This window comes from Ricinus communis, chromosome 7 (assembly GCF_019578655.1).
Source record: "Ricinus communis isolate WT05 ecotype wild-type chromosome 7, ASM1957865v1, whole genome shotgun sequence".
NCBI classification, from domain to species: domain Eukaryota; kingdom Viridiplantae; phylum Streptophyta; class Magnoliopsida; order Malpighiales; family Euphorbiaceae; genus Ricinus; species Ricinus communis.
The window spans coordinates 8,087,890-8,115,550 of record NC_063262.1 but is presented as its reverse complement, the minus strand read 5'-3'; the positions used below and the strand labels follow the sequence as shown (position 1 = coordinate 8,115,550).

At 31.6% G+C, this 27,661-nt stretch overlaps 3 protein-coding genes across 8 annotated transcripts; 2 read left to right on the top strand and 1 right to left on the bottom strand.

Annotated features, from left to right (window-relative positions):
* Window positions 1-576: 576 nt before the first annotated feature.
* LOC8274922 lies at window positions 577-4,492 on the top strand. The gene is made up of 2 exons (XM_002528631.4): window positions 577-1,264; window positions 3,823-4,492. The coding sequence occupies exons 1-2, from the start codon at window positions 962-964 to the stop codon at window positions 4,051-4,053; spliced, it is 534 nt and encodes a 177-aa protein (XP_002528677.2). The 5' UTR covers window positions 577-961; the 3' UTR covers window positions 4,054-4,492.
* A 1,025-nt stretch (window positions 4,493-5,517) lies between these two features.
* On the top strand, window positions 5,518-7,457 carry LOC8274920. 2 transcript variants are annotated; one of them, XM_048376325.1, is made up of 4 exons: window positions 5,518-5,771; window positions 5,856-5,928; window positions 6,864-7,169; window positions 7,260-7,457. In XM_048376325.1, exons 1-3 carry the CDS (start codon window positions 5,577-5,579, stop codon window positions 7,022-7,024), a joined length of 429 nt encoding a protein of 142 aa, XP_048232282.1. In that variant the 5' UTR covers window positions 5,518-5,576; the 3' UTR covers window positions 7,025-7,169; window positions 7,260-7,457. The 2 variants fall into 2 exon arrangements, with proteins under 2 accessions (XP_048232282.1, XP_015580546.2); XM_015725060.3 differs by having other exon boundaries at window positions 6,852-7,169.
* Window positions 7,458-12,382: 4,925 nt separating this feature from the next.
* Window positions 12,383-14,855, bottom strand: LOC8274919. 5 transcript variants are annotated; one of them, XM_015725051.3, is made up of 6 exons: window positions 14,429-14,852; window positions 14,292-14,342; window positions 13,492-13,625; window positions 13,026-13,135; window positions 12,732-12,932; window positions 12,383-12,668 (listed from the first exon to the last, which is right to left on the bottom strand). In XM_015725051.3, exons 1-5 carry the CDS (start codon window positions 14,717-14,719, stop codon window positions 12,754-12,756), a joined length of 765 nt encoding a protein of 254 aa, XP_015580537.2. In that variant the 5' UTR covers window positions 14,720-14,852; the 3' UTR covers window positions 12,383-12,668; window positions 12,732-12,753. The 5 variants fall into 5 exon arrangements, with proteins under 5 accessions (XP_015580537.2, XP_025014803.2, XP_025014802.2 ...); XM_025159035.2 differs by having other exon boundaries at window positions 12,383-12,932; window positions 14,292-14,338; window positions 14,425-14,855; XM_025159034.2 differs by having other exon boundaries at window positions 12,383-12,932.
* Window positions 14,856-27,661: the final 12,806 nt, after the last annotated feature.

Here is a 27,661-nt window from a genome sequence, read left to right as displayed (position 1 = left end):
ACTATGATATATTTTATTTTTATTATAATATTATTTTATCTCACCAATCTTATTTCTATAATATGACAAGATATTCACATATTTTATATTTAATTCTTATCATTTCATTAATAAAATTAAATATTAAATCTAAAAAATCTTAATACTCAAACCTCCATTAAATTATAATCTCCTTAATAATTATAAATTTTATTTAACTTCAAATGTATGTCTACAAAAAATTTTACTGTATAGTGATAGATTTGTTGAATTTATTATAATGCTGATATCTTTAATAATCTAATTTAGGTGCTACTCCTTCAACTATCTTGCTCATTTTTTATTAATAAATAAATCATTATATTATTATTTATTAACAAAAAAAGAAAAATTAAAACCTAACTAATTGATAAATAAAAGTATAAAATACTCTTGAGTTTATGTTGAGGTGAGATATAATAAAAAAAAAATAGATAATTATATGTTAGGCGTTCCATCAGAAATTGATTTTACCTAATTGAACAACACGAGTGAATGTCAATATCATATCAAAGAATGAAAAATTAATAAGAAAGTAAGCCAATGCTTTTATAAGGAAAGAAAAATATTGCTTCCTTAAAACAAAAGTCATCTACAAAATGGCACATTATTCAATAATTCTCTTTTACTTAAAATAAAGGGAAAAACAACAGTAAAATCCAAAGACACGCGCATCAAAACCGCGTAGGGAGTCTCAAAGAAAAAAAAGAAGTCAAATCTCATGTCCCTGACCCTCGGTAAAGGTCGGTCCAAATCATTCAAAAATGACAGTTTAAAAAATAAAAAATAAAAAAATTATTATCCTTTTGTTAATCTTAACCAAACCTTTCCAGTTTCCATTACGTCTCCACTTGTACAATTGTCTGTGTTTTAAAGCAAGCCATCTATTTCCTCACCAACCCATTGTTTTCTTCTCCATCGGTAAAAATCTTTTTGAAAAGAAATGTTTGATTTAGAAGAGAGTCTTACGGTAGAAAGCTACAGAATTCCATGGCTAATATGGATCCAAATCCTAATCTTTATCCTTCTCCTCTTTCTCTTTTATTGTTTCAGTGTTTTTACTTCTTCAGATCTCTCTCTCAACACCACCACCAGCAGCAACAACAGCAGCAGCATCTCCTCTTTTCCTCCTCCTTCTTCTTCTTCTTCAACTTCAGCTTCCTCTTTAAACAAGGCAACAGGTCTCAACAAACACAACAGCAACACCACAACTGTCACCAATCTCTTGCAGCAGCACCATAATCAGGTATTTAACTTGAATCGGTTGCGGTCTATTTATGCTTAAAATATGCAAATTTTTACTGGGTTTCTCTTCTTTTCTCCTTGTAGTGCGTCTCAATCCCAATTTTTTTAACTTTCAAACTTAAAAAGCTGCAATTTTTAGATATTATATTTTCTTTTTGCCCTTTGGTTGGTCATTGCTCATTGATGAATTTGATGCTAATTATTGACATATTTTTTTACTCTTAAGTTCTTCAAAAAGTTTCTGGTCCACTTTTTTGCAATTGGTTAATAATGGGTATTCATTATTAAATAAGGTCTCAATTTTAACCATCATGGTCCACTGCCTGTTCTAACCATTGATGTTTATATTTCTATATGGGATTGATTTAGGAGGTTCTACTGTAAATTAGTAAGTAAAAAACTAAAAGAAAGAAGAGAAAGCTTTCATTGATTTCATTGATCTCAACTATACCAAACGACATAATGTTTGATGCTACAAAATAATGATAAAAGTATTTTAAATCAAATATTACATCATCAATTATATAAAAATATTATATTTTAGCTTAAACTAGTTTATATGTTTGAAATGTTGCTTGCATGATGATTTCTTATGAATAGAAAACAAATTTAGTTATTTCAGAATACTGCTTGCATTATGACTAGAAAACAAATTAGGTTAATTTTAGGTAAGAATTCATATATAAACAAACATTTGTTTTATTTTGATTTCTTGTTTTATTTTTGGGACCTTATAATATAAATGTGTGTGAAATGTGGAAAACAAGGGCAAAATAATAATAAAAAAAGTCACCAAACATACAAAGAGGCTCCACCACCAGCTGTTGTCTTGTACATTTTAAGTTGGGCTTTATGAAATAGTAATATATTATAGATAGATGGTAGCAATGTAACCTGGTTTGTATTTTAAGACATTATCTAACCATAGCTAAAATGAAAATAGTAATATATTATATTGAGTAAAATAATATTAATTAATTAAAAGAAATAAATACATAAATAAATTTGGTCCAATGTTTTTGACTCTTTGCAACTGCCAAACTTTTTCTAACCTTAGGACTGTGATAATTAATTGCTTAATAAAAATAAAGCAAGTTTGAATTAATTTACTTTACTTAGTAATGTACATTGTGAGAACAAAGTTAATATTTGATAATAAAGAAATAAGATTTATGGCAATGAGATTTGCTTTTTGTAGAAAAATGGAATATTACTTTCTTGATATATTGTCTTTTTCTTGTTATGGAATGAATTCATAGAAACATTGTAAAATATCTTAAAGTATTTCCATAAAAAAATAGAAGTTGATGTGTCTACATCCATTTGTATAACTTTCTTAGAATGACATTAGTTAATCAAATCCCATTGTGCCAACCCATACCTGTATTTGTACTTTGTTGTTATTCAATCAAGTTCCATTAAATTATTTCTTTTAGTTCTAATGCATTTATTTTAGTTTTTTATTTAATAAGTGATAATTGAAACTGCTGCATCATCTTTTAATTAAAAATAGATGAGACCTCCTTGGGGCTATAAATAAATCAAGTTTCTCTAGAACTACTACTTGGAGTTTAGTTCAATAAAAATTCATTCAGGTCTTTAATGGGTATCATCTAATAAACGAATTGAGCTCAGGTTAAACAAAACTCGACTCATTGAGCACATGAGCTGGCTCATTAATGGGCTCGTAAGCTAACTTGTAAAATATAGTACTAAATACCAAGTTTTTTTTTTTTTTTTTTTTTTTAACTTTTACTTATGATAAATATAAAATATCTATCAAAAATTTATTTACTAAAATGAAATTATAAATTTTAGTAAAAAATTTATAATTTATGTATAAATATTTTATTTTTTAATGAATTGATTACGAGTTAAATTTATAATTTATATTTGTGAGGTTTGTTTTAGTAAATTTTTTTTAGGATTATGATTTTTGATTATGACCTATCTTGTTTGGAGTCTCCACTTTTTATTTTAAGACCCCTTTTTAATGTAGTGGTAATGGGACATTAATGTATTTGCATTGAGGCTTTCCTACTATTCTCATCCCTATTCGGTCTGACATGGAAAGATTTATTTCTATAATACAAATGAATATTGCCAAGAAGGTTAAGACACTAACTGAGCGCACGAAAGATTTGGATCATTGGCCTGGCGGAACCCATTGTGTCTCCCATCAATTTAGTCATGCTTTGTTTTTATGCATTCACTATGACTTCTTCTTTTAATTCATCGGAGCGTATATTTATTCTTATGCATTCATTATGACTTCTTTTCCTCCGAATTGACTGTAGCTTATTGGCCATGGATTATACAATATGGATAAAGGCGTCTTCTTGCATATATCTCACCGTAAAAATGATAAATTCTGTACGCTGCATGTTAAAATTTTGGTTCTGTTTTTTGGGCTGCACCCTTCGTTTTGTTGTTGTGCTACTTGTGGGAATCTTGTTTTTGTATATTCGTGCACCCTTCAATTATTTGCAATCACATTCCTTTTGGTAACGGACCAGAAAATGGATTTAACAACTTATAATATACAATATATGTTTGCAGATAGGAGGAAGCCAAAGTATAAAAGGAGAGATAGCAACAAGCACAAGTAGAACAGTAGTGAGAGAAGGTAATGTCATAGAAGGGGAAGGTTTCTCAACAAACTCGGTTATTGATTTCCATCCCTGCAACTATTTTAGGCTTGCCAAGCTTGCGTTTCTCAAGTGTTTGGGATTAGACTTAGACCCTGTGTCCGAGCGATGTTCAAGCTCCGAGCGGAAAAAGGAAAGATAGCCTCTGCTACGAATTCAAATCTGCTGAGAAGCAAAGGTTGAGCTAACACTTTTTAAGCAAGCTGCAAAAACCATTGCACCAAGCAGGCAGAGGGATGGAATGGAAAGCCTGCTAGTGATTTTGCCCTGCAAGGTGAATATATTCAAGCTGTTAAAAGTTAAATGATGATCTATGGAAGCATTGAGATATTAGGAAATATCATTCATTGAAGCAGCTGGAATAAGCAACCATGTAAATATTATTTGGATCAGAACTGGTTCAAAGAATCTTAATGTGTATTTCTTTTATGTTCAGATTGTAAGTTATTATAAGGCTCGAATTGAATTTATTTTGCGAGAAATTCAAGCAACTCTGCAGCAGGTTCAGGGTTGTATCATGGAGACATTTGAGCTCATTGGCATTGGCTTCACAAAATAATACCTTTTAGTTTGTGTTGTCATTTTTCTCCAAAGATTATACAGCATGTTTGATAATAAAAATTAGATTTATCTATGTAGGATTATACTTAATATTTTATCAATCACGGATAAAGGGGGAATAAGTTCCACTCTCACAAAAGAAATTATTATATGAACTTGATCCTTCTCTGTATCATCAAAAGATTCGTCCACTTTTGCACTTTTATATATTTTATGATATACAATTAACATATTTAATAAATCAAAAAATTATTAAATATTAAAATTATTAGATTGGTAATAAGATTAAAACTATAAAATGGTGTAAAATTAATATGTTAAAAATAAATCTTATACTTAATTTTAAAATCAAAAGATCTACATAGAATAAAATAATTTGTTATAAATATACAAGCTAAATATTTAGTTCTTTGTCCAATAATTGTGTGACATAAAAAATAATATTCTAAAATAATTTCACAATAATTTCTATATTTAATAAAAAGAATATAATTTTTATTTCATTGCACACGTATATTTTTTATTTAATGAATTTTAAATAAAATATTAAAATTACAAACACTACCACTCTTTTTATTAAATTTTTTTGAGAGATTTATTTTACTCATAAATGAATGCATATATATTTTGTGTGTTAAATAATAATTAAATTTACTTCCAACAAAATGATATTATATTTTGAATAACTTATAATAAAAATATTCATAGAGGTAGAAGAAATGAAACAAAAAATTAGTTAAAATTAATCTCATCAAATATACTACTTTATTTATTAATATGGAATCCATTTTAGAATTCTAGCTATTATGTTGAAATTAGTTAATTATGATAAAATCTTATGAATCTAATAAAATAAAATTCTAAATGCAATAAAAATAGAACATTTGAAAATTAAATTCTACAAGACATATAGATAATTAGTAATTTTTTTAAAAATAAAAAAAAATTTATAATATTTAATAATTATAAAGATTTGTTTTAATATGTTATTAATAATTGAATAATAAAATTAAAAAGTAACTGGTTTCTCAAAAAACTTGCATATAGGGGAAATAAAACTAATCGAGCAGCCAATTTTAAGAACAAGCATATATATAAAGTGAAATGGAAACTTCAAGGGAAGAAGATCGGAGAAAAAGAGAAGACAGCGGCTATAACTTTGTATCCGGTCGCTGCTCTCTCTGGGAAAAGCTTGTCAAGTCTATCCTCAAGTGCTTGGGCTACGACTCACCACCAACAGTTCGTGATCAATCTTTGCATTCCTCTCCTCATCAAGCACAACAAGGAACCAATATCACTGTAACTTTCTCTCTGCCTTTCTTTCTGATACACTCACAAGTCACTTCCTACGTTTTTGCTAAATGTCATAGATAATAAACGCAGGAGGAAGACATGTCATGGGCGGCAGTAACATTAGCCAGAAGACCACCAAGACCACCTATCAGCAGCGGCGCAGGTGGTCAAATCAACTAATAATTAGCTATACTCCTTTCATATCTAATTATCCAACAGGCTGAGCTTGCCAACCGCTTCACTTTTCGTTTCTCACCAGCAGTTTTTGTGTGCCTTCTCTTCTCCTCCTGCATGCTTTTGTATGTTATATGCCTTCTTTTCAAAGTATTTACAAGGTCAGACTGTTGTGGGTGGATAGACGCGAGACCCTTGTGTTTTATCAGAGTCTAAACTATTCACAGACATGTCTGATTCTCCTTTCTGTACTCTTTGTGAAAATTTCTGTAACTTTTTTATGTTCTTTTCTTTTATTTCGCATGTCAAAATGTTCGAGCTTCATTCAAGTATATATGCACTAGTCCTGAGAACTTTTATTGATTGGCATCTCCAAAATTTTTACAAAAACTTTTAACTGTGATTTGGCCCTGCAAAAATATTACCCAAGATCCACTACTGCTGGAGCAAGTTCCAGTTATGGAAGTAGTACTTGGGAAAGATTACAAGGTATGTCTTCCCTTTTAATTTCTAACTGATTCAGACATTATTTTATAATTAACCTTGTTCTAAATAGCATATTTAGCAAGTAGAAATCCATATTAACAAGTTTAGCTAGCAGAAATCAAGTTGCTTTCAGCATTTAGCAATCCTACATTAATTTTTTTGAACATCAGTAAAAGCAGAAATGCTGTTATTAGACTGAAAACTCAAATTGTTTCATAGACCAAAAAACAGCAGTGAACCTAAAGGAAAAATTCTCACAATGACCGACTCCTAGAGGTGGATTCAATGACAAAGCTGATAAAAGAAAAAGAAAATATAGTAATTAATATCTTTCTATGAAAAAAAGGAACAAATATATAAATAAATACTCTATATATATACATATGTATATTTTTCTCCTGGGCTTGTGTCTTATGTGTTAAATAGGAAAGTGGGCAGGTGTCTCTTTGAGGGGAAATTTTAAGACAGAGTGGCAAAATATTGGAGCTACCAGTTTAAGAAGTGCAGACACAGGAAGTAGCTTGGAAAAAGGAAATGGAAACATCATCAGCAACAGTAGAAGAGCAGAGAAGAAGAGAAGAAGAAGAAGAAAACTATAATATTCTCTACAGTCCCTGCTATTTCTGCCAAAAGTTTGTTAAGTCCATCCTCAAGTGCTTGGGATATGATCACTCAACAAGAGCTGATCAATCTTTCGGGACTCCTGCTCCTCATCGTCAGGCGGAACAAAGAATGAAAATCAATGTAACTCTCTCTCTCTCTCTCTCTCTATTGTATATGAAAAATCAATGATCACTTCTATTTGCTAAATGTTAAAAGTAACAACAAATGCAGGAAGACAAATCAAGGGCAGTGGTACAATCAAGCAGGAGTGCGCCACCGCCGCCACCTGTAAGCGGTGGGGTAGGTGGTCAAATCAACTAGCTACTCTCCACTCTCCACCATATATATATATAACCCAACTATATTTTTATATAATATGTTAAATTACTTCACTTTTTCACTTCTCAATCTCACGAATACTTATGCTCTCCCCTGCTTCTTGTGTTTATCATTTTATAATTTTATGTGTATTTCGCTGCTTTCGAGTAAATCTAAAGTCACTGCCTACACCATTGATATACCTGTCTGATCTTCCTCTCTGTATTTTAGTGGAAAACTTTAATAAATGTTTCTTTTCTTTTACAAAGATTTAACTGTGAAATCCATTCCAAGAATCTTTTTGCATTTTCTTTTCAAAGATGTGCGAAACTAGAGGACGACTTAGTGAGACCACAAGTTCTGTGTATTTCTCAGAATTTTTGGGTCTTTAGTAGCCTCATCTTTACAGGAGTCGCAGCATCAGAAAGTAACGTTACAAAATCAACATAAATCCCAGCATCAGAGGGTAAATTGCTCTCTTTGTACTAAATTTTTAAATAACAATTTAATTTGTTTTTACTTTTTTTGGGTACTAATATTTCTATTATATATATTTTAATTTAGGATATTTATCATTCTTCAACTTATTTTTCTATCGGAAATAAAATATTTCTAATTGATTTCACATTAATAAAATATTTATAATTAATTTAATGCACAGTAATATCAATCTACTAATAATAGGTATTGAAATTTATTTTTAAATTTCTTATAGATTATACACGTTTGGAGATGGTTTCTAGTGCTTAGTATGATAATTTAACAGTCAATTTACTTTATTGATTTTCAGTTAAGAATACTGTATTTTTATATTCACGTTAATAAAAATAGACCATAAAAGTTTTTTATCAAAATAAAAATAAACATATTATTAGTAAAAGTAAAGTATTACATACCAATTTATATATATATATTAATTTTTAAGATTTAAATTTTTTTTGATTACGTGTGACACATAAAATTCCTGATAAAAAATTTAAATTTTTATTAATTTATTAACTAATAAATTATATTTTTAATTGAAAATACTGATATAATCTAAAAAATACTATATATTAATTATTTATTTATTTTATAATACTCTAGTTTTATTCTAAAAAGGTTATACTAATTATATTTAATATTTATATTAATTAATAAATTAATTTTTTAATTAGTTAATGATTTATATTATAAAATATAATATTTCTTTGTAATTGTATAATAATTTTTAATTTTAGAATAATAGTATTTATTATATTGATAGTATAATTTATAAGATATTAAAATTAGTTATTAAATACTTTTAAAACAATCTTCATATCGTGGTACAATTAGATTTTTAAATATTAAAGACCTTAAGAATAATATATGAAATATTTAAGTTATTATCAATATTTTATAAATAAAAAATAAATATTAAAAATTTACTAAATTTTATTTATAAATTTAATTATATAATTAAAATGATAATATAACGGTTTCAATCCTTTGATGCTAAGATAGCAGTTTAGCCATTGGCAGAAGATCCAGTGATAGTCATAGATAGCTGGAAATCTGTACATAATTGATAGAGGGCCAGGCACAGCATCAAACAACATGCCAACGGATGAACTATTAGGTTATTATAATTATAACCGTAAATTCTATTTCTATTTTAATATTTTAAAACAATTATCATTTAATAAAAGTTTTGTTCAATTAAGGATTATTTAATATTTTTAATAACAGAGTATTCTTAAACTTAAAATATAAGTTTATTTGATAAAAAGAATAGAACTGAAAGTAATTTATTTTTATAAGAATTTATTACAAAAGTAGTATAAAATTAAGTGAAAAGTTGAGTTAGTATAGAAGTAAGTGAAAAGTTGAGTATTTTTCAGATAAATTAGATTTGAAGACGCTGGGTTTTGGTTCATTTGCAGTCCCATTTACAATCTCAATAAGTAATAGTCATTATGAAGATGAATGTGTTGGGATTGAGGCTGAGAGGATGCAAATGCAACATTGACAACTACAAAATCCCAAAAATATGTGGGCAGTAGCACCGCAAGAACTAGGTCATACTTTGTCCTCTTTCACCCGCCATGGATAATGCTCGGCCTAATATAGATTTAGACACCTGAATTTGAACTGTTAACACCTTAAATTTTAATATAATTTAATAGACGCTTTATTTTATAATATATAAACACTTTTTGACATATGACTTCATTCAACACGTAGATATATTACATAGTTTGATTTTTCTGTACTGAAAATTTATATATATGTAATAAATTTTAAATTTAAAGTATATGAGAGATGTTAAAAAATAGAAGTGTTATGTATAAATTTAAAACAACTTTATACCAATTAAATAAAATAAAAATTAAAACTATGTAATTACATTTAATATGTAATTTTTATAATTTCTTGTTAATTTTAAGTTGGAATCCAAACGTTGTTCGACTTGATGGATCAAAACTATTAAATACAATATATTTATTAGTATATAATTATTATATTAGCTTAATGAACTAGAAACAAACCTCTCTAATTATGCACTATATAAGATACAAGTGTAATATAATTTTAATGATCTTTATTTTGTGTTGTATATATTTTGAATTAGTTTCAACCTCATTAATTTAAGTTGAAAAATATATTTTTAATTATTTAAAATGGAAAATCTATAAATCTCCATTATTTCATTTAATACCAAACTATCCTATTAAACTCAAATCTCCATACGAAGACTTTTATTTCCAGTACGGTTTTGAAATGTAATTTTTAAAATTTTTAAAATTCAATTTAGTTTCAAAGACTTTCTAATCTTCAGATTCTCCCAAACTGTACTCAGCTTTCTCTCCTTTGCTTAGTGTTAGTTGGAGAACTATATACGCTCTATTTTGTGCATAGTAAATCTACAAATTTACTTTATTTATTACGTCATCCGTTTAATGAATCTGATTCTTCTTTCTCAAGAGATTTTTGCCAAGTCTTGAGTATAGTGACATTTCAGTTTTAAGGCTTTGGATGCTTGGTTTAAAAGTTTTATTAAGCATTAACGTCGAATTAATCATTGGTGGGGCCATATATCTTGTTCCTCGGACTACATTATATTATAGTCCGACCCAAATATAATATATGCGTTAGAATTTCAATGCGTGTATTAGATTTTTGATGCGCATTTAAAAAAAAATTATGTTCATTAAATCTGTACTATATGTTCATTAGACATGTATTTAATGTTCATTGTTTAAAAGTTAAAATATCCATTGTTTATAAATTTTATTTTATTAAGTTATTTATACCACAATATAAATATTTGTAATATAACTTGAACTTTTATATATATATATATATTTTGTTTACTGACCATAATGACAATTTATGTTATTATCTATGTTATATATGTCTATTTGAATCAATTAATGAATATGTTCATTGATGATGAATATTCATTAATAAAACTAATGAATATTATGCTTATGAATAATGAATATTTATGTCAATCACAAAAATATTTTAATATGCATCATAAACACAGTGAATAAAACTTTCATGAAAAATCAACATCATTTTCATTTGAAACAATATTTCATAGTGATACAAAGAACATATATAAAATTATAACTATTGATTTAACAAGAATAAATTAATGAATATGCATAGCATAAATGATGTTCACTAAAACATTATACATTTAAAAGTTAATGTAATAAAAAATGAACATTGATAAAAAATGAATATAATGCATATAAATTATCAATATTGATATCTATCATAAAAATATAATATTTTTGGTTATAAAATTATCAATTATATATTGATAAAGTTCTTAAATTCATATAAAAAAGTTACAAAAGCATTGAAAAATATTTAATTTATTATTTTTTTAAAATATTAAAAATAATTATAAAATTTAAAAATCCTATTTAATTTTATCTATATCCTCAATTTATATTATTATTATTTAAAATCAGAATAATTATAACAAACTCAATTTACATTATTGTTTAAAATCAGAATAATTATGATAATTGTACAGAGCACGTGAATAAAAACAGATTCTCATAAATATAAAAATATTTAATTAAAATATAATTTTTAATATAATATTAATTCTTATAATTTATTTTATTATAATTTCAAATTTATTGTAACACTGTTGTTCTGTTCCGCACGTATGGCAAAGTGGTCCGGAGGACAGGGCATAATTTGCCATCGTTTGGTGGTGACACTTGAAGCAGAGTGTAGTTGAGGAAGAGAATGGTGGCGCATTATAGCACCGGGATCAAACAGCCAAAATTGCAGCCGCACAAATCTATTTTTGTTAGATATGTACAGTAAAGTTAGCTCTTAACGAGCTTGCTATTGGATTTAATATCATATCGTGTATTTTTCAGGCTTTCTAATTGCTTAAGCTTTGTATTAAGCTGTTCCGTTACTGGGCTATTGAGTTGAAATGAACATGAAAAAATAATTAACCTTTGTATGCTTTCCGCCAAGAACAAGGCTCATAATGTCACTTATTGGGGCTGCTTCTGTTAGTATCCCTAACTATATCCTACGTCCAAGGTAGTAGTGGCCTCTACGCTCTTAATCATCTCTGAGCACATAACAGAGATGGAAGGAAGGACACAGACTTCATTCCACAGAAAGAAATTCTTGCAACTTAAATGCTTGATCAATCTGTTATAACTCAAATTACTGCAATTTACATTAGTAATATCTTTCTGATGCCTTGGCTAACTAGTAACAAGGGTTGCCTCTTTGATCCTACCGTAGATACATGTAATCTCAATTACTAATGGCAGCTCCACCCTTCACTGAATTCCTAATTGATGCTCTAAACTGCATCAGGCAAGTAATACTTGAGTGTCTTAAATTCTGTAATTGGAAGACTACAAGATATGTCTCCCCTTTAATTTCTACACGTTCAACCAAGATTTCATAACTACTCTTGTTCTAAATTCCAGAAGCCTTAAACTTTTTCTACTCTAAACATTACTAAATCTAGTAAGTAGAAATCCATATTAATAAATCTACCGGGCAGATATCTAGTTTCAGCATTTAACAAATCCAAAATTTTCATGAACATTACTAAAAGCAAGGAATGCTTTCTTTGACCTGAATGTTTCATACACAAGGACTGCACATGAACCTGCAGAAATATTTCTCATACTGACCCGTCCTAAAGATAGATTTAAGAACAAACTAATATTACCTTTTGCAGAATACAACATTAGAAGAGGGAACCAAGAAGTCTATTCTGTCAATATCTCCTTCACCTTTCCGGTGGATAGTGTCTCATTGCCTGATACCCCCAAATGTCTCAATACTCGACAGCAACCCCAACTGCAAAGTCAAAATTCAGCTACGAAATGGATAAGTGCAGAGGTAAATTTGATATTCTCTCACCAGAAGGTTTATGCCTTTAGCTCTACTTCTTAGCTTGCTTTCTGAAATAGTTAAGAGCTAATCTGGAATAATGGGTGAATGTGAAAAACAGTTGCAAGATTGCACGACCTCTTACAATGCCTTCCTTTATACCCTTAGCAGTCCTAGCTACTACCAGTGCTCCTGTCTCAGTTTTCTGTCTGGGTATCGTCTGCAACAAAGCTAAACAAGTAAAGATGGTATAAAACTTAATGCGAGGAATCCATATAAAATATGAGATTAAAGTGGTGAAAAACTGAAGACAACTTAGATAACCTGACGGTGGCGGTGGTGGTGGTGAAGGCATGTTTGTCAAACCACGAAGCCTCTCCTCAGCTATGCGAACAGCTCTAGTGGAGCTTTTAACTCCTTGAGTTATCTCTTGTCTATGCAAACAGATAGTATAGATGAAATGAACTTACCAATTGAGATAAATCATTCACAGAAATTCAATTGTATGATATTTTAGATTTTTAGACTCTCTGGATATACTTTTAAGCATTATTTGGAATAAGTCATATGCAAGAATTAGATATAAAACCACGTAAATTTTGATTTCATTTGTCTTTCGCAAAATACCCTTTTTTTTTAGCAAAAAAAAAAAAAAGTTGAATGAATTGAATTCTAGCAACTATAAGCTATCAAAACATGAGAATTGAGTAGTTAGACTGGAAGACTTGCTATTGTTGTGCTATCTAAACAAAGCCTAAAAAGAATGTAGTAAAGGAGCAAAAACACCAACCCAAGATCACTAAGCTCCATAGTAAGATCACTAATCTCCATGCCGGATAAACGAATAGCAGCCATTGTATCAGGAAGCTCTTCCCTTGTTGCATCCATCAACTTTTCTAGTGACTCTGCTGCTCTCTTGAATGCCTTTTCATTTTAATCAATTGTACCACCAAAAAACAAGAAAATTCAGAAAAACTTAGTAAAATACTTAACTACTCCAAAGAGTAGGTCACATATTTATTACTAGTAGATCATTGAGATACACATGCCACGTTTGGAATTGCTGTTGGATATTGAAAAATCAGGTTTAGAATTTTTTTTTATTTAACAATATTGATATTTTTAATTTTTATAAACTGCTTTCTCAAAAAGCAACAGTTTACGTGTTTATTTCCAAAAGCAATTTTTAAAGCTCAAAAAATACAATAATTAAAAATTGAGGTTGGATTCCAACCTCACTCGCAGATACTCCTATATTAATTATGCAACGTCCAAACGTATAACACCCAGAATAAAAATACCTATAAAAACAAGTGTGTAATCTTGATACATATCTCCTTGTGTCCAAAGCAATTACCATAGTTTTATATAAATTTTTTAGCAGAATCACAGCAGCTGCACCTTAGCTAGCACCGATACTACTAGAGACATAATAAAGTGGCCAAATTTTAGCTCTTATGTGTTTAATATAATGATTAATTATGTGCGAAATTTAGCAAATAATTTTAGTGTATAAAGGCGACATGCATGAAGACTAGGTAAATAATTTCCGACCTATCATCTAAATCAAGAATTTCACAGTTAGCTTACAAGAAGAGTTGGAATTGCAGAGATGAAAAGCCACGTGGCAGAGACTGCTGCCTGCACAAAACAGTGTTACTTGAAAAAAGAAATAAATAAATAATCAGTGAAATTGAATATTGGTAGAAAGATATAAACATACATACAGCGCAAGCAATGACATTGAGAATGACGATTTGGCGTTGAGTGAAGTTTAAGTGCGAGTGGGAACAATAAGAAGAAGAAGATGAAGATCCGATGAAGGTAATGTAGTCCGGTGAAGTTGAGGGCTCAGATTGTGATGGTGGAGGAGGAGGATCAGGGAGTGATTGTAGGGTAAGAGAGGTGTGGCGTCGAATTGGAAGGCGGAGGTGGTGAGGACAGCGAAAGGAGGGAGATTTGAGAGACAGGAAGGTTTTGTAGGGAGTGAAATGGTGAAATTTAAGCGCATTCATCATCGCTCGGAGCTCTCCGACGTTTGCTTCCTTCACTCTCGTCTGGTTCTGGCTCTGCTATATAATACATCAATTAGTTAGCTTGATATAAGAGATCTGGCCGGCCGGTTCATTCACTGCGAGCCTTCCAATTTTGTATCGCTTTCACTTTTTATCCCTCATAAATATTTTTGTGAAAGAAATTAAAATAATCAATTTTATTATTTAAATATAAACAGAAATTACTATAAACTTTATAAAATATTATTTCTTTTTCAATTAGTACCATGAGAATGGTTTTATCAGTTTATTAAATAAAAGTATTAATTTACCCAATGTGATTTTATCTTTTTATAATTTATTTGACTAAATAAATTATTTGAAATGAAATATACTATATTTTAGGCTAAATATGTAACCCATGAACTTATTATGTTTTGGCAATTGAGCTCCTAAACTAAACTTTAGTTCAATTGAATTCCTGAATTCCACGGGTTGTGCTTTTTAACCCCTCCATTAACTGCTAAAACAAAATAAAAAATAATTCTCCTCATTAACGGTGTTAAGTATAATAATAAAAGATATAAAAAAAAAAATAAATCAGAAATTGAAAATAAGGAAACAAATATATTATAAAAGTCCCAATTTATGGAATTAGGATTTTTTCATTCCATTGAAATCATGTATCCATTCTGTCTACTCATATTAATTTCTCACTTCTTCTTCTCCATTCTTCCCACAATATCTAATGAAATCACTAAAATAGGGGATGTGCTTGCATCTAGAAACAGATTTAAAGAAGTTGAGAATTGTGGAGCACTTGAAATGAGGAATTTAATATGCAAATGTGGAAACTGTGTGAAGCTCATGATTTCCAGGATTGAGAGAAATCCTGACCGAAAGTTTTGGGGTTGTGCTTACCACAATGTAAGTTTTGTTAGACCCACTGTGAAATTGGAAATAAGTTTTCTTACTTGTTTTGTATGATTTTATTAATATTTCCTCATTTTGTTGGGGTCACTATGATTATTTTCGCTGGCATGATAAGTGGATGAGTGAGTGCCAACTTTTGATGCTAAATGAGATGAGGGCAATAAATAAAGCAACTGAAGAGGAGCTGCCAAAATGAATGAGATAAATGCTGAAGTAGAATGAAATAGTAAAGAAATGCTTACTTTGAAGGAAGAGGTTCAATTGTTGATCAAAGAGGTAAAAAAGCTTAAGAAAGAGCTGGATGACTTAAGAAAGCAGTTGTACAAGCGCAAGATTGGGATATTGGCCAAATGCTTGTAATATTTTGTGTGCAATGATCTGATCAATGAAACGACCCTTTAATATTTTATGCGCATGTAATATTTTGTGTACAATGACCATGTGCATCAAAATGTTCATATAATATATGAATTAACAATTTGAAAAAGCTTGACTGTGCAGAATACCTAACATAAAATGACATAGAGTAATTGTGCTAATCAACTAAAAGTGATCTACATTACCAAATAATTTGGTTCATTACAAAATAGTCTTAAAAGCTCTACAAGATATCACCAAAAAAAATAGTCTCGAAAACTATTGTTATAATGACCTGAAAGTGTTTATAAATCTGTTGACAGATCACAGTGTACAAAGCTCTACAAAATATCACTAAAACAACTAAAAATCTTGGGGCATTAGACATTGCATCATTGTGTTTGTCGCTTGATTCCCTTTTCTTTCATTTGAATTTGGTTGGCTTTAGGTGGCTGTGTGCTTGAACCTGGGTACAGACTCCTTTCACTTCTTATACCAGGCTGAGAAAATAACAGGAAAATAAAGAATGAGTATAGTATATAAGCATCATGTACAACAAGTAGAAAAAAATAGAAAATCATATATTTAAAATAGCAAATCCCTTAATAATCTTGACATAATATCCATAACCAAGTCACTTTAGCTTTTTTGGATTCTTAAAGATTGTTGTCTTCTTTTCTAACACTTGCAAATCTGTCAAATTCTTTTTGTCTTTCCTCTAAAGCATGCCTATTTGCTTGTTGTTGCTTTTGAAAAAATCTTCTCGACTAGCTCTACATAGCTTTCAAAATCATCAACAGAAGGATTAAAAGTGGAAGGTCCTCCAATCCCCCTTTTTGTATTCACATTTGCAACATTATCAACTGACTTATAGAAAGTTTTCTTGTTTGCAGCTTTTTTCTTCTTGGTACTCTTAGCATCTTTCTTCTTACTAGCATAGTATCCATTCTTCAGTTGCTCTGCAACAAACTTCCTTTTCTCTTGCCGAGACATTTGAGAACCTTGTTCTCTTTGTCTGCTGGTGGCTCTTTCCTTATTTTTTATAGACAAAAGACCCTATGTATTATAATGCAATGCAAATGGATTAGTAGACAACATTGTAGTTATAATAAAAATTTGAAAAAAAAAAATAAAGTGAATACCTTTGGGGGCTGTTTGCCTATTTGGACAACCAATTTTATTGCGTCCCTTACTACTACACAAGCCACATGTCATCACACGTTTCCTTCTTGACAGCTTGCCTACTTTCTTTGATTTTTTTATATCTTTCTTCTAGCCTTTTTTGGTCTTCCCAGTATCTTCCTCATAATAGGTGGCTCAAGTGGTGGCAACCCAGTCTCTTTTCAAAGCATCTTCCCTTTCATTGGTTGCATGGAGAACTCATAACTCTTTAAATACGTCTCCTTCTTATACCAATAATCTACATAGTCCTCCAGGTCTTGCTCAACATGATAGACATCACATATGGCAATGTGGGCGAGGTATCCCAATTAGGTCAAATGCCTTGCAGGTGCAAGAATTATTGTCCAAACTAACAACATGCCTATTTGCTGTATTTATTATACTTATAACTTAAAATTCAGTCTCTCTATTCCACTCCATGAACTATTTATAAGATGTCTCCTTATTTTTCTCAAGCTTCTCAAGAGCCCTAAGAGAGATGTCAAATAACCAACTTTCCACAAACTTTCTCTTCTCAACAATCCCTCTCATTATTTGAACCCTTATACTATCCAACATAGTTATAATAGGCTGAAACATTGTATCCATGATTCATCCATTAAATGTTTCTGAAAGGTTATTGTCAACCACATTACATCTAATGGATGTGTCGAAATAAAACTTGCACTAAGCATGCATGGGTCTTTCTAACATATCCTTAACTATTCCCACCCCTAGCAGCTATAGTGCAGCAATATTTGCTTTTAACTGTTATTCAAATATGGCCTTAGCACAAGCCTTCTAGCTAGCCTTCTTTCTTCACCCCTCCACCTCTTTAACCAGTTTGAGAATATGTGCCTTGCACACATTCTGTTTTCTACATTAGGCAGCAACTCATTAATAGCATTATTCAATCCTTGAAATAATTCATACATATTAATTTATACACGTTGCAAAAAAACATTAGAAATTAAATATATATAAGACTTACATACCTTTTGCATATCACTTATTAAGGTGTATCCCTCACCATCTCCAAGTGGCAGATTGTACTTCAAGCATATGATAAACTAACTCCATGTGTTCTTGTTTTCAATATCAATAATACCCCAAGCCAAAGGGTACATATGATAATTGTCATCCCTCCCTATAACACAAAGCAACATAACCTTCACCAAGCCCTTAAGAAAATATCTGTCCAATCCAATTATAGGCTTGCATCTAGTTATCCATTCCTTCTTTAGGGCATCAAAGCACACATAAAACTTTTTAAACTTCCTACTTTCTCCATCTTGTATATTGTGAGGCTTTAATACACATGTTGTGTCTGGATTGCTAAGCTTTATCTCTTCCACAAAGTTTGGCAGCTTAGCATATTCTTTCTTATAAGAGCCTATCAATTTTGTATTTACCTTTTTCTTAACTACTTTACAAATTGTTGTTGTAACCTTCAACTTCTAATCTGCTCTATAGTGTTGCTTCACATCCCTTAACCTCATTCCTGGTTGAACATAATCCTCTCCTTCAACAGTTTAGCTAAAAAGTTACTTGTAGCCATTTATTCTTCTCCACCCTTTTACAAGCATGTTGGGGCATGTATGTTTTAACTTTTAGGTTGTTGTCCCTACTTTCCTTAGATATGTATAAATTCCAAGGGCACTTAGTCATACATTTGGCCTTAACCTTGTTCTTTTCATTTTTCTTTAACCACACATCCAATTCTTTTATCATCACTTTTTAATGATGACCCAAATATCTCGTCATCCCTACTTCTCCCTGTTCTTCTTCTTATTCAACTACATAATTTGTAGCCTACAAATTCCTTTTACTTGCTGCTTCCCTAAGCTCATACTCCTTCACCTTTCTTCTAACAGCAATGAGTTCCTCGTTCTCATCACCAATCAATACTGTTATAGGTATATCAAACTCCTCCTGAAAATCAGGTCCCCTCCTTGTTCCTTCTATTTTTCCAACTGACCTAGCCTTATTCCTATTTTGTCTTGGTCTAACATGAAGTTTACTTGCACTTGGGCTCTTACTAACCTCATTCACACCCTCATCTTGCACATTACTCTATTTGACCTACCAACCACATTCATAAAAAGTTGTTCACTAACTCCACTCCCGCTATTTCTAAGATTGATATCAACATGTTCAATATATATATATATATATATATATATATATGTATATATATATACGTCTTTCTATTTTGTTTGGTTTATAATGGGCTTTGAAAAGGTTAAACAGAGGTAGAACTTCTAGAATTATGGTCTCAGGAACATTGCATAAAAATTCCACCATTGTTGCCCAATGCGATGAATCCAATGATTCAGAGCTTGAAAAGTGTCACTGAAAAACCCTCCAACATCAACAGATTGGGATGGCAAGCCCCTAGATTGACCTGGCATACTCTTAGGAATACTGCTCCAGATCTAGGAATAGAAAATAGGAACAATATCCTAACCCAATCTAGATTCAATGCCTCCTCCGTCTATGAATGAAATATAGATGGAATGTCAGAATACAATATTCTTGGTCTCTTACAACAGATGACCATGGCAGCCAATGCTTAAAAAACCCAAAGTGGTACCTCTGATAGAGCCATTGCCGAACTCCTCATAGCTGGATTTTCTGGCCAGCTTAAAGGATGGTGGGATTACCATCTCACACAAGCACAACAGCTCCAAACCACAATAGAAGGGACCCCCATCTTAGATGAACTAGGAAATCCAATTGAGGATGTTGTGTCAACCTTAATCCTAACGATTTCCCTCCACTTCATAAGAGACCCTTCTCTTCTGAAAGATTCCCTGACTGCTCTAGCAAACTCAGTTTGCTTCTGAAATCGGTCTTAGCTAGGCTTTGAGATTTGGTAAGGTTTGAAGACTGGATTTTTGAGCTTTTCTGATCGGCTTATCTCTTTTGGATGTTTAGTGTTGGAGATTAGAGAGGTGAAGACTATAGGAGGTTTTTGGATCTGGCTTTCTATCCTAACAAGCTGCTTCCCAATTGTGTTAAGATAGGTATTCGAGAAATTGTTCTGCTGAATGATATTCTTGACATTCTTCTCAAGATCTTCTCCTATCAATTTGTAAGGTGTAGCCTCTATTTCATTCTCTCCATAAGGAATGGTTATCTTCCTAAGGGGAGGATGTTCAGATTGGATGGTTTGGCTTTCTCCGGCCTTCCACTCTGGAGCCTTGTTTCTTACAGTGACAGGACTAATAAGCTTTTCTTTGAAAGGGTAAAAAATACTATTTTCTTTGCAATAAATCTGAAACCAGTCAAAAAATTTGATTTGGACTTTGTTTTGAATGAAAAATTGATAGTATCTTTCTTGAATACTGTCTTTTTCTTGTAAAAATTCTTAAAAAACCAAAGTTTTTTAGAATGGTTTTTCTTTGAATAAAAATCTTCATGTAAAAGCTTTTTATCGATTTGAAAATCTTTTTAAATCATGTTGATTTATGCTTCTAGATTTTGTGTTATTGCAGATGGTGATGGTGAAGAGGGGGTAGAGACGATCTCTATATCCTCATCTTCTTTCTTTGGTTCATTGTAGACTGGTCTGGGGATATTGCTTTGATAATCAACATTCTGTAGTATATTGTTTATGCTTGGTATATCAGATGTTGAAAATCTGGGTTGTGTTTGAGATGGAGTTGGTTCTTTGTAAGGAGCACAAATAACAGAAGGTATTTTTGATACCCTTCCAATATCTAAAGTCCAAATCAAATTTTTTGACTGGTTTCAGATTTATTACAAAGAAAATAATATTTTTTACCCTTTCAAAGAAAAGCTTATTAGTCCTGTCACTGTAAGAAACAAGGCTCCAGAGTGGAAGGTCGGAGAAAACCAAACCATCCAGTCTGAACATCCTTAGAAAAATAACCATTACTTATGGAGAGAATGAAATAGAGGCTACACCTTACAAATTGAGAAATATAACTTACAAGAGGAGAAATTAAATATAAGAGGAAGGTGTTTCTTCTCACTATCACTCTCACACTATACTCTCTCTTTTCTCACTATATTTCTTCTTTGTGTGACTTGAAGAATACAAGAGGTTCTTCGTATTTTTCAGTCTGTCCTCTTCTTTAGGAAACTCCTCTATTTATAGAGGTCTTGAAGCTTTGGATGCTCTTCTTAGTGGAATAAGGGGCTCCACTTCTTCTTGTAGTCTTGTGATAATGGAGTACGATGCTTCACTCCTTTTGTGGAAGTTGTCGGCCATGCTTTGAAAAAGAATCTTTTGCTTTTTAAAGAGTATTTTGTCTTTTTTCTTTTTTCTTTTTAAATGACTTTTTTTTACATTGGGCTTTTGGCCCATTACATAAATATTTTGGGCTGCCATTTCTGGTTTTCAATCCAAGGGCTTTACAGAGGTGTCATTTGATGGGCTTGAATATCCCAAAACAGTCATCTTCGTTTGAGTCACCATCTAGGTCTATTACTGCCGAGCTGGTGCTGGAAGAGGAAGATGAAGCTTTTGATTTTCCTTTGGAAGAGGCGGTTTCCGACAATTGTTTGATCAACTGTAAGAAATCTTCTTCTGTCTGAGTCGCCACTAGCTTTGGAATTATGAAGGACTTCTGTGCCAAGAAAGTGGTATGTTCTTTCGGAGGTGGCAAGAAGCTATTTTTTGAAAGGAAATTTTGTACCATCTTTTGTGATAATTTTTCTTGGTGGTTAAATTTATCCCACCATTTGACTTTGAACTTTCGGATAAGAATAATTTCTCCATCTGCTGCTTGATTGAAATGGAAATACCATACACATACCCAGGGAAGAAAAAAGTTTGAACAAAATAGAAGTAACGGGAAAAAACGTCTTTCTATTTTGTTTGGTTTATAGTGGGCTTTGAAAAGGTTAAACAGAGGTAGAACTTCTGGAATTATGGTCTTAGGAACATTGCCATAAAAATTCCACCATTGTTTAAACCAATAGGGGATCTTTGAAGTTTGGATTGAGCTTGTATTGAAGTAGAAAAGCCAAGAATGACTTTATCCTTTGTTTTGAAGAAGAAATGTATTAAACCAAGCTTGTTGGTAATCCCAATAGTTGAAAGAAGTGTTTAGGCTTGATGGGTAGGTTCTTTGGAGGGAAGTTGGAAAAGATCTTGATGAGTATAAATCCATTCCCCAATCTGTAGGGTGGAGGATTCTTTGTATGGTGCATGTGTAATATGCGGGGTCTTTATGGTCTTTGTGTTTTTTGAAGTGTTTGAACTTTGCAGAACCAGTTACCTCAAGGATAGACTGGTAGTGGGATTGAGGCTTTGAAATATTCCAGGGCTTGAAATACCATCCTGGAGGAAAAATCTTTAAAATCATTTTTGAGGGGCTTTCTGTACAGAATCCTTCCTCAATAGTCAAAATGTTTTGAAAATTTTGCTTTTCTATATATTCGTTGGATTTGAAAAGTTTTGTTTGTGACAAAACTATTTCTTGAGAGTTGGGCTTTGAAATACTTTTAAAGCTTTGAGATAGGTTTTGAGGAAAAATTTATATCTCAGGTTTTGAAAAAGGGATAGAAAGTATACCTTTACCCTTGTTGGAAGAGGAGGATGACTTTAGAGAGGTTTCGGGTTGAAGTTGTATCATTTGCTTTGAATATTCTTCGACCCTTTTTAGGAATTCAGGATCTTGCTGTGCAAACCACTCCTGAATTTGCAATTGTTATTGGGCCGGATCGACCTTGCTCCTATCAATTTCTTCCTGGATGATTTCCGTCCAGGTTCTAATGGGCTTTGAAGAAGAAGGCAAAATTTCCTTCTTTGGACTTTTCTTCTTTTGCTTTTGATTTTTTTGGTATTTTCACTCTTGTTTTTGAAGAAACTCTCTGGTTAGAAAGTCTGGAATTGAATTCGAATCTCCTCTTATGTATTCGATTTCAAAGTCAAAAACAGAAAGAATGGCTTGCCATCTGGCAAAAAAAAATTTTGAAGCTATGTTTTGAACATTCTTTTGTAAAACTTCTTTAGCAGATTTATAATCAATTCTTAAAAGAAATTTTTGGTTTAAAAGAGCGCTTTGAAATTTTGAAATGCACAAAACTATCAAAAGAATTTCTTTTTTGATAGTTGAATAGTTTTTTTGTGTATCATTCCAGTGTGCAGAAGTAAACTGGACAATACATTCTTTGTTGTTTTGGACTTGCTTAAGAATCCCACCATATCCTAGATTTGATGCATCAGTTTCAACAATTTTGAATGCAGATGGATCAGCTAGGTGTAAACATGGTATTTCAGAAACTTGCTTTTTTCTGCTTTGGACAATCTTTGTATGCTCATCGGTCAATGCATCATATCACTGATAAACAAACATTGTTCATTTATGCACAGTAGTAAGTCCCGTCAGATGTAAGGGCAGTAAAACTGGTGGCTTGCTTCATTTTTGTTTAGAAAATTATTTTGGTTTATTTTAAAATGAATTTAGAACCATTTTTCTGTAGATCTTCTTCTTTCTCAAACTCTTCTACCTCTGAGTCCTCAAGGTACAAAGGTTTAGTAAATAGTGTAGAAATCACTATTGAAGATTTTTCAAAGCAAATTGATGATTGGGAAATACCCAAAGTTCAAAAGAAACAAATTTATGAGTTTTCAAAGTCTTCTCTCTTCAAAACTGATTTTACTATCAAAACTAAAGAAAGAGATATTCAGATTTCAAAGCCTTTTGAAGAAATTTATCTTTTAAATCCAAAGACCCTCCAGAAGCATAAAGAAAAAGACTATAAGTATATCCATATAGGCCTTGTCCAGGTAGGAATAAAGCCCCTTACCAGAGAAGGTTTAGATACTTCTATCTTAGCAGTCCTTAAAGATGCTAGGTTTACAAATTTTTATGATTCTTTGTTAGGTACTGTTGAGTCGAGCCTGAACAAAGGACCAATTTCTTTCAATTGCTTTCCAAACATTACAATTTCATTAAATGATAAAAATATTTTAAAGAGCATCGTTCTTCAAATAAAGACACATAATTACAAAATGCTTGAAGGATCTATTCCGATAGCATTGATTTTCAAAATACATTACAAAGCCATGATTTCTGCTTTTGGTTCAAAACACAAGCTCCATTCAATGGAAAGATATCACTCTTCCAGAAGAATGGATCCTTGAAGGAGCAACCCAACCTGAATCACCAAAGCAAACAGGGCCAAATACAAATCTAAAAAATATAACCCAATTTCGAGATGGAAAAGTAAAGCTTACATTCAACAGGAAATCAACCTCTTCTAGATTTTCTGATGATGACTCTTCAACATCGACCATAGATATTGGAAGGGTATCAAAAATACCTTATGTTATTTATGCTCCTTACAAAGAACCAACTCCATCTCAAACACAACCCAGATTTTCAACATCTGATATACCAAGCTCAAACAATATACTACAGAATGTTGATTATCAAAGCAATATCCCCAGACCAGTCTATAATGAATCAAAGAAAGAAGATGAGGAGATAGAGATCGTCTCTACCCCCTCTTCACCATCACCATCTGCAATAACACAAAATCTAGAAGCAGAAATCAACATGATTTCAAAAGATTTTCAAATTGATAAAAAGCTTTTACATGAAGATTTCTATTCAAAGAAAAACCGTTCTAAAAAACTTTGGTTTTTTAAGAATTTTTTATAAGAAAAAGACAAATTAAATTTTTTGATTGGTTTCAAATTTATTGCAAAGAAAATAGTATTCTTTATCCTTTCAAAGAAAAGCTTATTAGTCCTGTCACTGTAAGAAACAAGGCTCCAGAGTGGAAGGTCGGAGAAAACCAAACCATCCAGTCTGAACATCCTCCCCTTAGGAAGATAACCATTCCTTATGGAGAGAATGAAATAGAGGCTACACCTTACAAATTGATAGGAGAAGATCTTGAGAAGAATGTCAAAAATATTGTTCAGAAGAACAATTTCTCGAATACCTATCTTAACACAATAGGGAAGCAGCTTGTTAGGATAGAAAGCCATATCTAAAAACCTCCTACAGTCTTCGCATCTCCAATCCCCAACACTGAACATCCAAAAGAGATAAGCCGATCAGAAAAGCTCAAAAATCCAGTCTTTAAACCCTACCAAATCTCAAAGCCTAGCCAAGACCAATTTCAGAAGCAAACTGAGTTTGCTAGAGCAGTCAGGGAATAGCTTAGCAAATTAGCCACTTCTGAGTCTTCTAAAAACCTAGCACCAGACACTCCTCAAAGCAGTAGGAATATCAGTGCTATAGATCAAGCCCAATGCGATGAATCCAATGATTCAGAGCTTGAAAGTGTCACTGAAAAACCCTCCAACATCAACAGATTGGGATGGCAAGCCCCTAGATTGACCTGGCATACTCCTAGGAATACTGCTCCAGATCTAGGAATAGAAAATAGGAACAATATCCTAACCCAATCTAGATTCAATGCCTCCTCCGTCTATGAATGGAATATAGATGGAATGTCAGAATATAATATTCTTGGTCTCTTACAACAGATGACCATGGCAGCCAATGCTTACAAAACCCAAAGCGGTACCTCTGATAGAGCCATTGCCGAACTCCTCATAGCTGGATTTTCTGGCCAGCTTAAAGGATGGTGGGATTACCATCTCACATAAGCACAACAGCTCCAAATCCTAGATGCTATCCAAACCACAATAGAAGGGACCCCCATCTTAGATGAACTAGGAAATCCAATTGAGGATGCTGTGCCAACCTTAATCCTAACAATTTCCCTCCACTTCATAGGAGACCCTTCTCTTCTGAAAGATAAGAATGCTGAGCTCCTTAGCAATCTAACCTGTAAAAAGTTTAGCAATTTCCAAGCCTACAAAGACACCTTCCTGACCAGAGTCATGCTTAGGGAAGATTCAAACCAACCTTTCTGGAAAGAGAAATTCTTAGCTGGTTTACCTAAGATACTAGGTGAAAGAGTTTAGAATACCATAAGAGAAGCCCATAATGGCCAGATCCCTTATGATTTCTACACTTATGGTGAATTAGTGAGCCTTACCCAGAAAGAAGGATTGAAGATATGCCATGACCTTAAACTTCAAAGGCAACTCAAATGGGAAATGAAGAAGACTAGGTAAGAACTAGGTAGTTTTTGTAACGAGTTTGAGTATAATCCCATAGAGCCTTCCCCTACCTGCAAAGGAAAATGCAAAGAAGATTTTTCCAAATCTTTTAAGAGAAAACGTTTTTTCAAAAATAGAAGGACTCCCAAAAACAAAGAGAATTTCTACAAAAAGCCATCCTCTTCGAAATTTCCAAAACAAAATTCTAAAAGAGATTTTAGCAAAATTACTTGCTATAAGTGTGGCAAAAAGGGCCATACTTCAAAGTATTATAAGTTTTCTAAAAAATTCCATGAACTCCAAATAGAAGAGGAAATTTTAAGCAAAATTTCAGCTCTTCTTGTTGATTCCTCTGAATCAGAATTTTCGAATAGTGAGGAAGAGTTTCAAATTGATGAAATCAAAACCTCATCCGATTATTCTGAATCAGATTCTGAAGATATTTCAAAGAATATTAATATGCTCACTAGGCAACAAGAAGCTCTTCTTGAAGCCGTCAAGCATATTAATGACCCCCAAATCCAAAAATAAGTTTTGAAAGAAATCCTAAAAACTGAAACCCTTGCCCCCTCTTCTAGTAAGAACACTTATAATCTTACTATGATCTTAGATAAAGGGAAAAAGCTAAAAAAATCCTCTTCCTACTGTCCAAGAACTTCAGAAAGAGATCAAAGCCATCAAAACAGAGCTCAAAGATTTGAAAGAAAAACAACAAAATGATTCTGTTTTATTACAAAGCCTGATTCTCAAACAGAATAGTGATTCTAATTCTGAAGAAGAAAATGATTTTCAAAATCTTGAGGTTTCTGAAAATGTTTCAGAAAACTTCATTAACGTTTTAAAAGAGATTATCTCAAGAAAATATTTGATTCAAATAAAACTCATTTTCCTTGGTGATTTCCAAATAGAAACCATCGCTTTATTTGATACGGGAGCAGACCTCAACTGTATCAATTATGAGCTGGTTCCTAAAAGGTATCATCAAGAAACTAAAGAAAGGCTTACTTCAGCCAATAGTTCAAAGATTAGGATTGCGGGAAAAACTGAAGTTGCAATTCTAAATAATAATATTGCTTTAAAAAATATTTTTATTCTTACAAAAGATCTTCAGCAAACAGTTATTTTGGGAACTCCTTTCATCAATTTAATTACTCCTTTCAAAGTAACTACTGCTGGTATTATTTTTAAAGCTAAAGATTCAAAGATTGTTTTTTCTTTTATAGAAAAACCTAAAAAGAGAAATCTCAATCTTATTAAAGCCCACTCAATTTACAATTTTGAGATAAATGCTTTGATCAAAGGAAAACAAACCCAGCTTTTCCACTTGAAACAAGATATGGGTTTGAAAAGGATCCAAAGTCAAATGCAAAATGATTTTGTCCAAAGAAAAATCTCTGATTTGCAAAAGAAGATTGAAAATGAAGTTTGTTTTGATCTTCCTAATGCTTTTTAGAGAC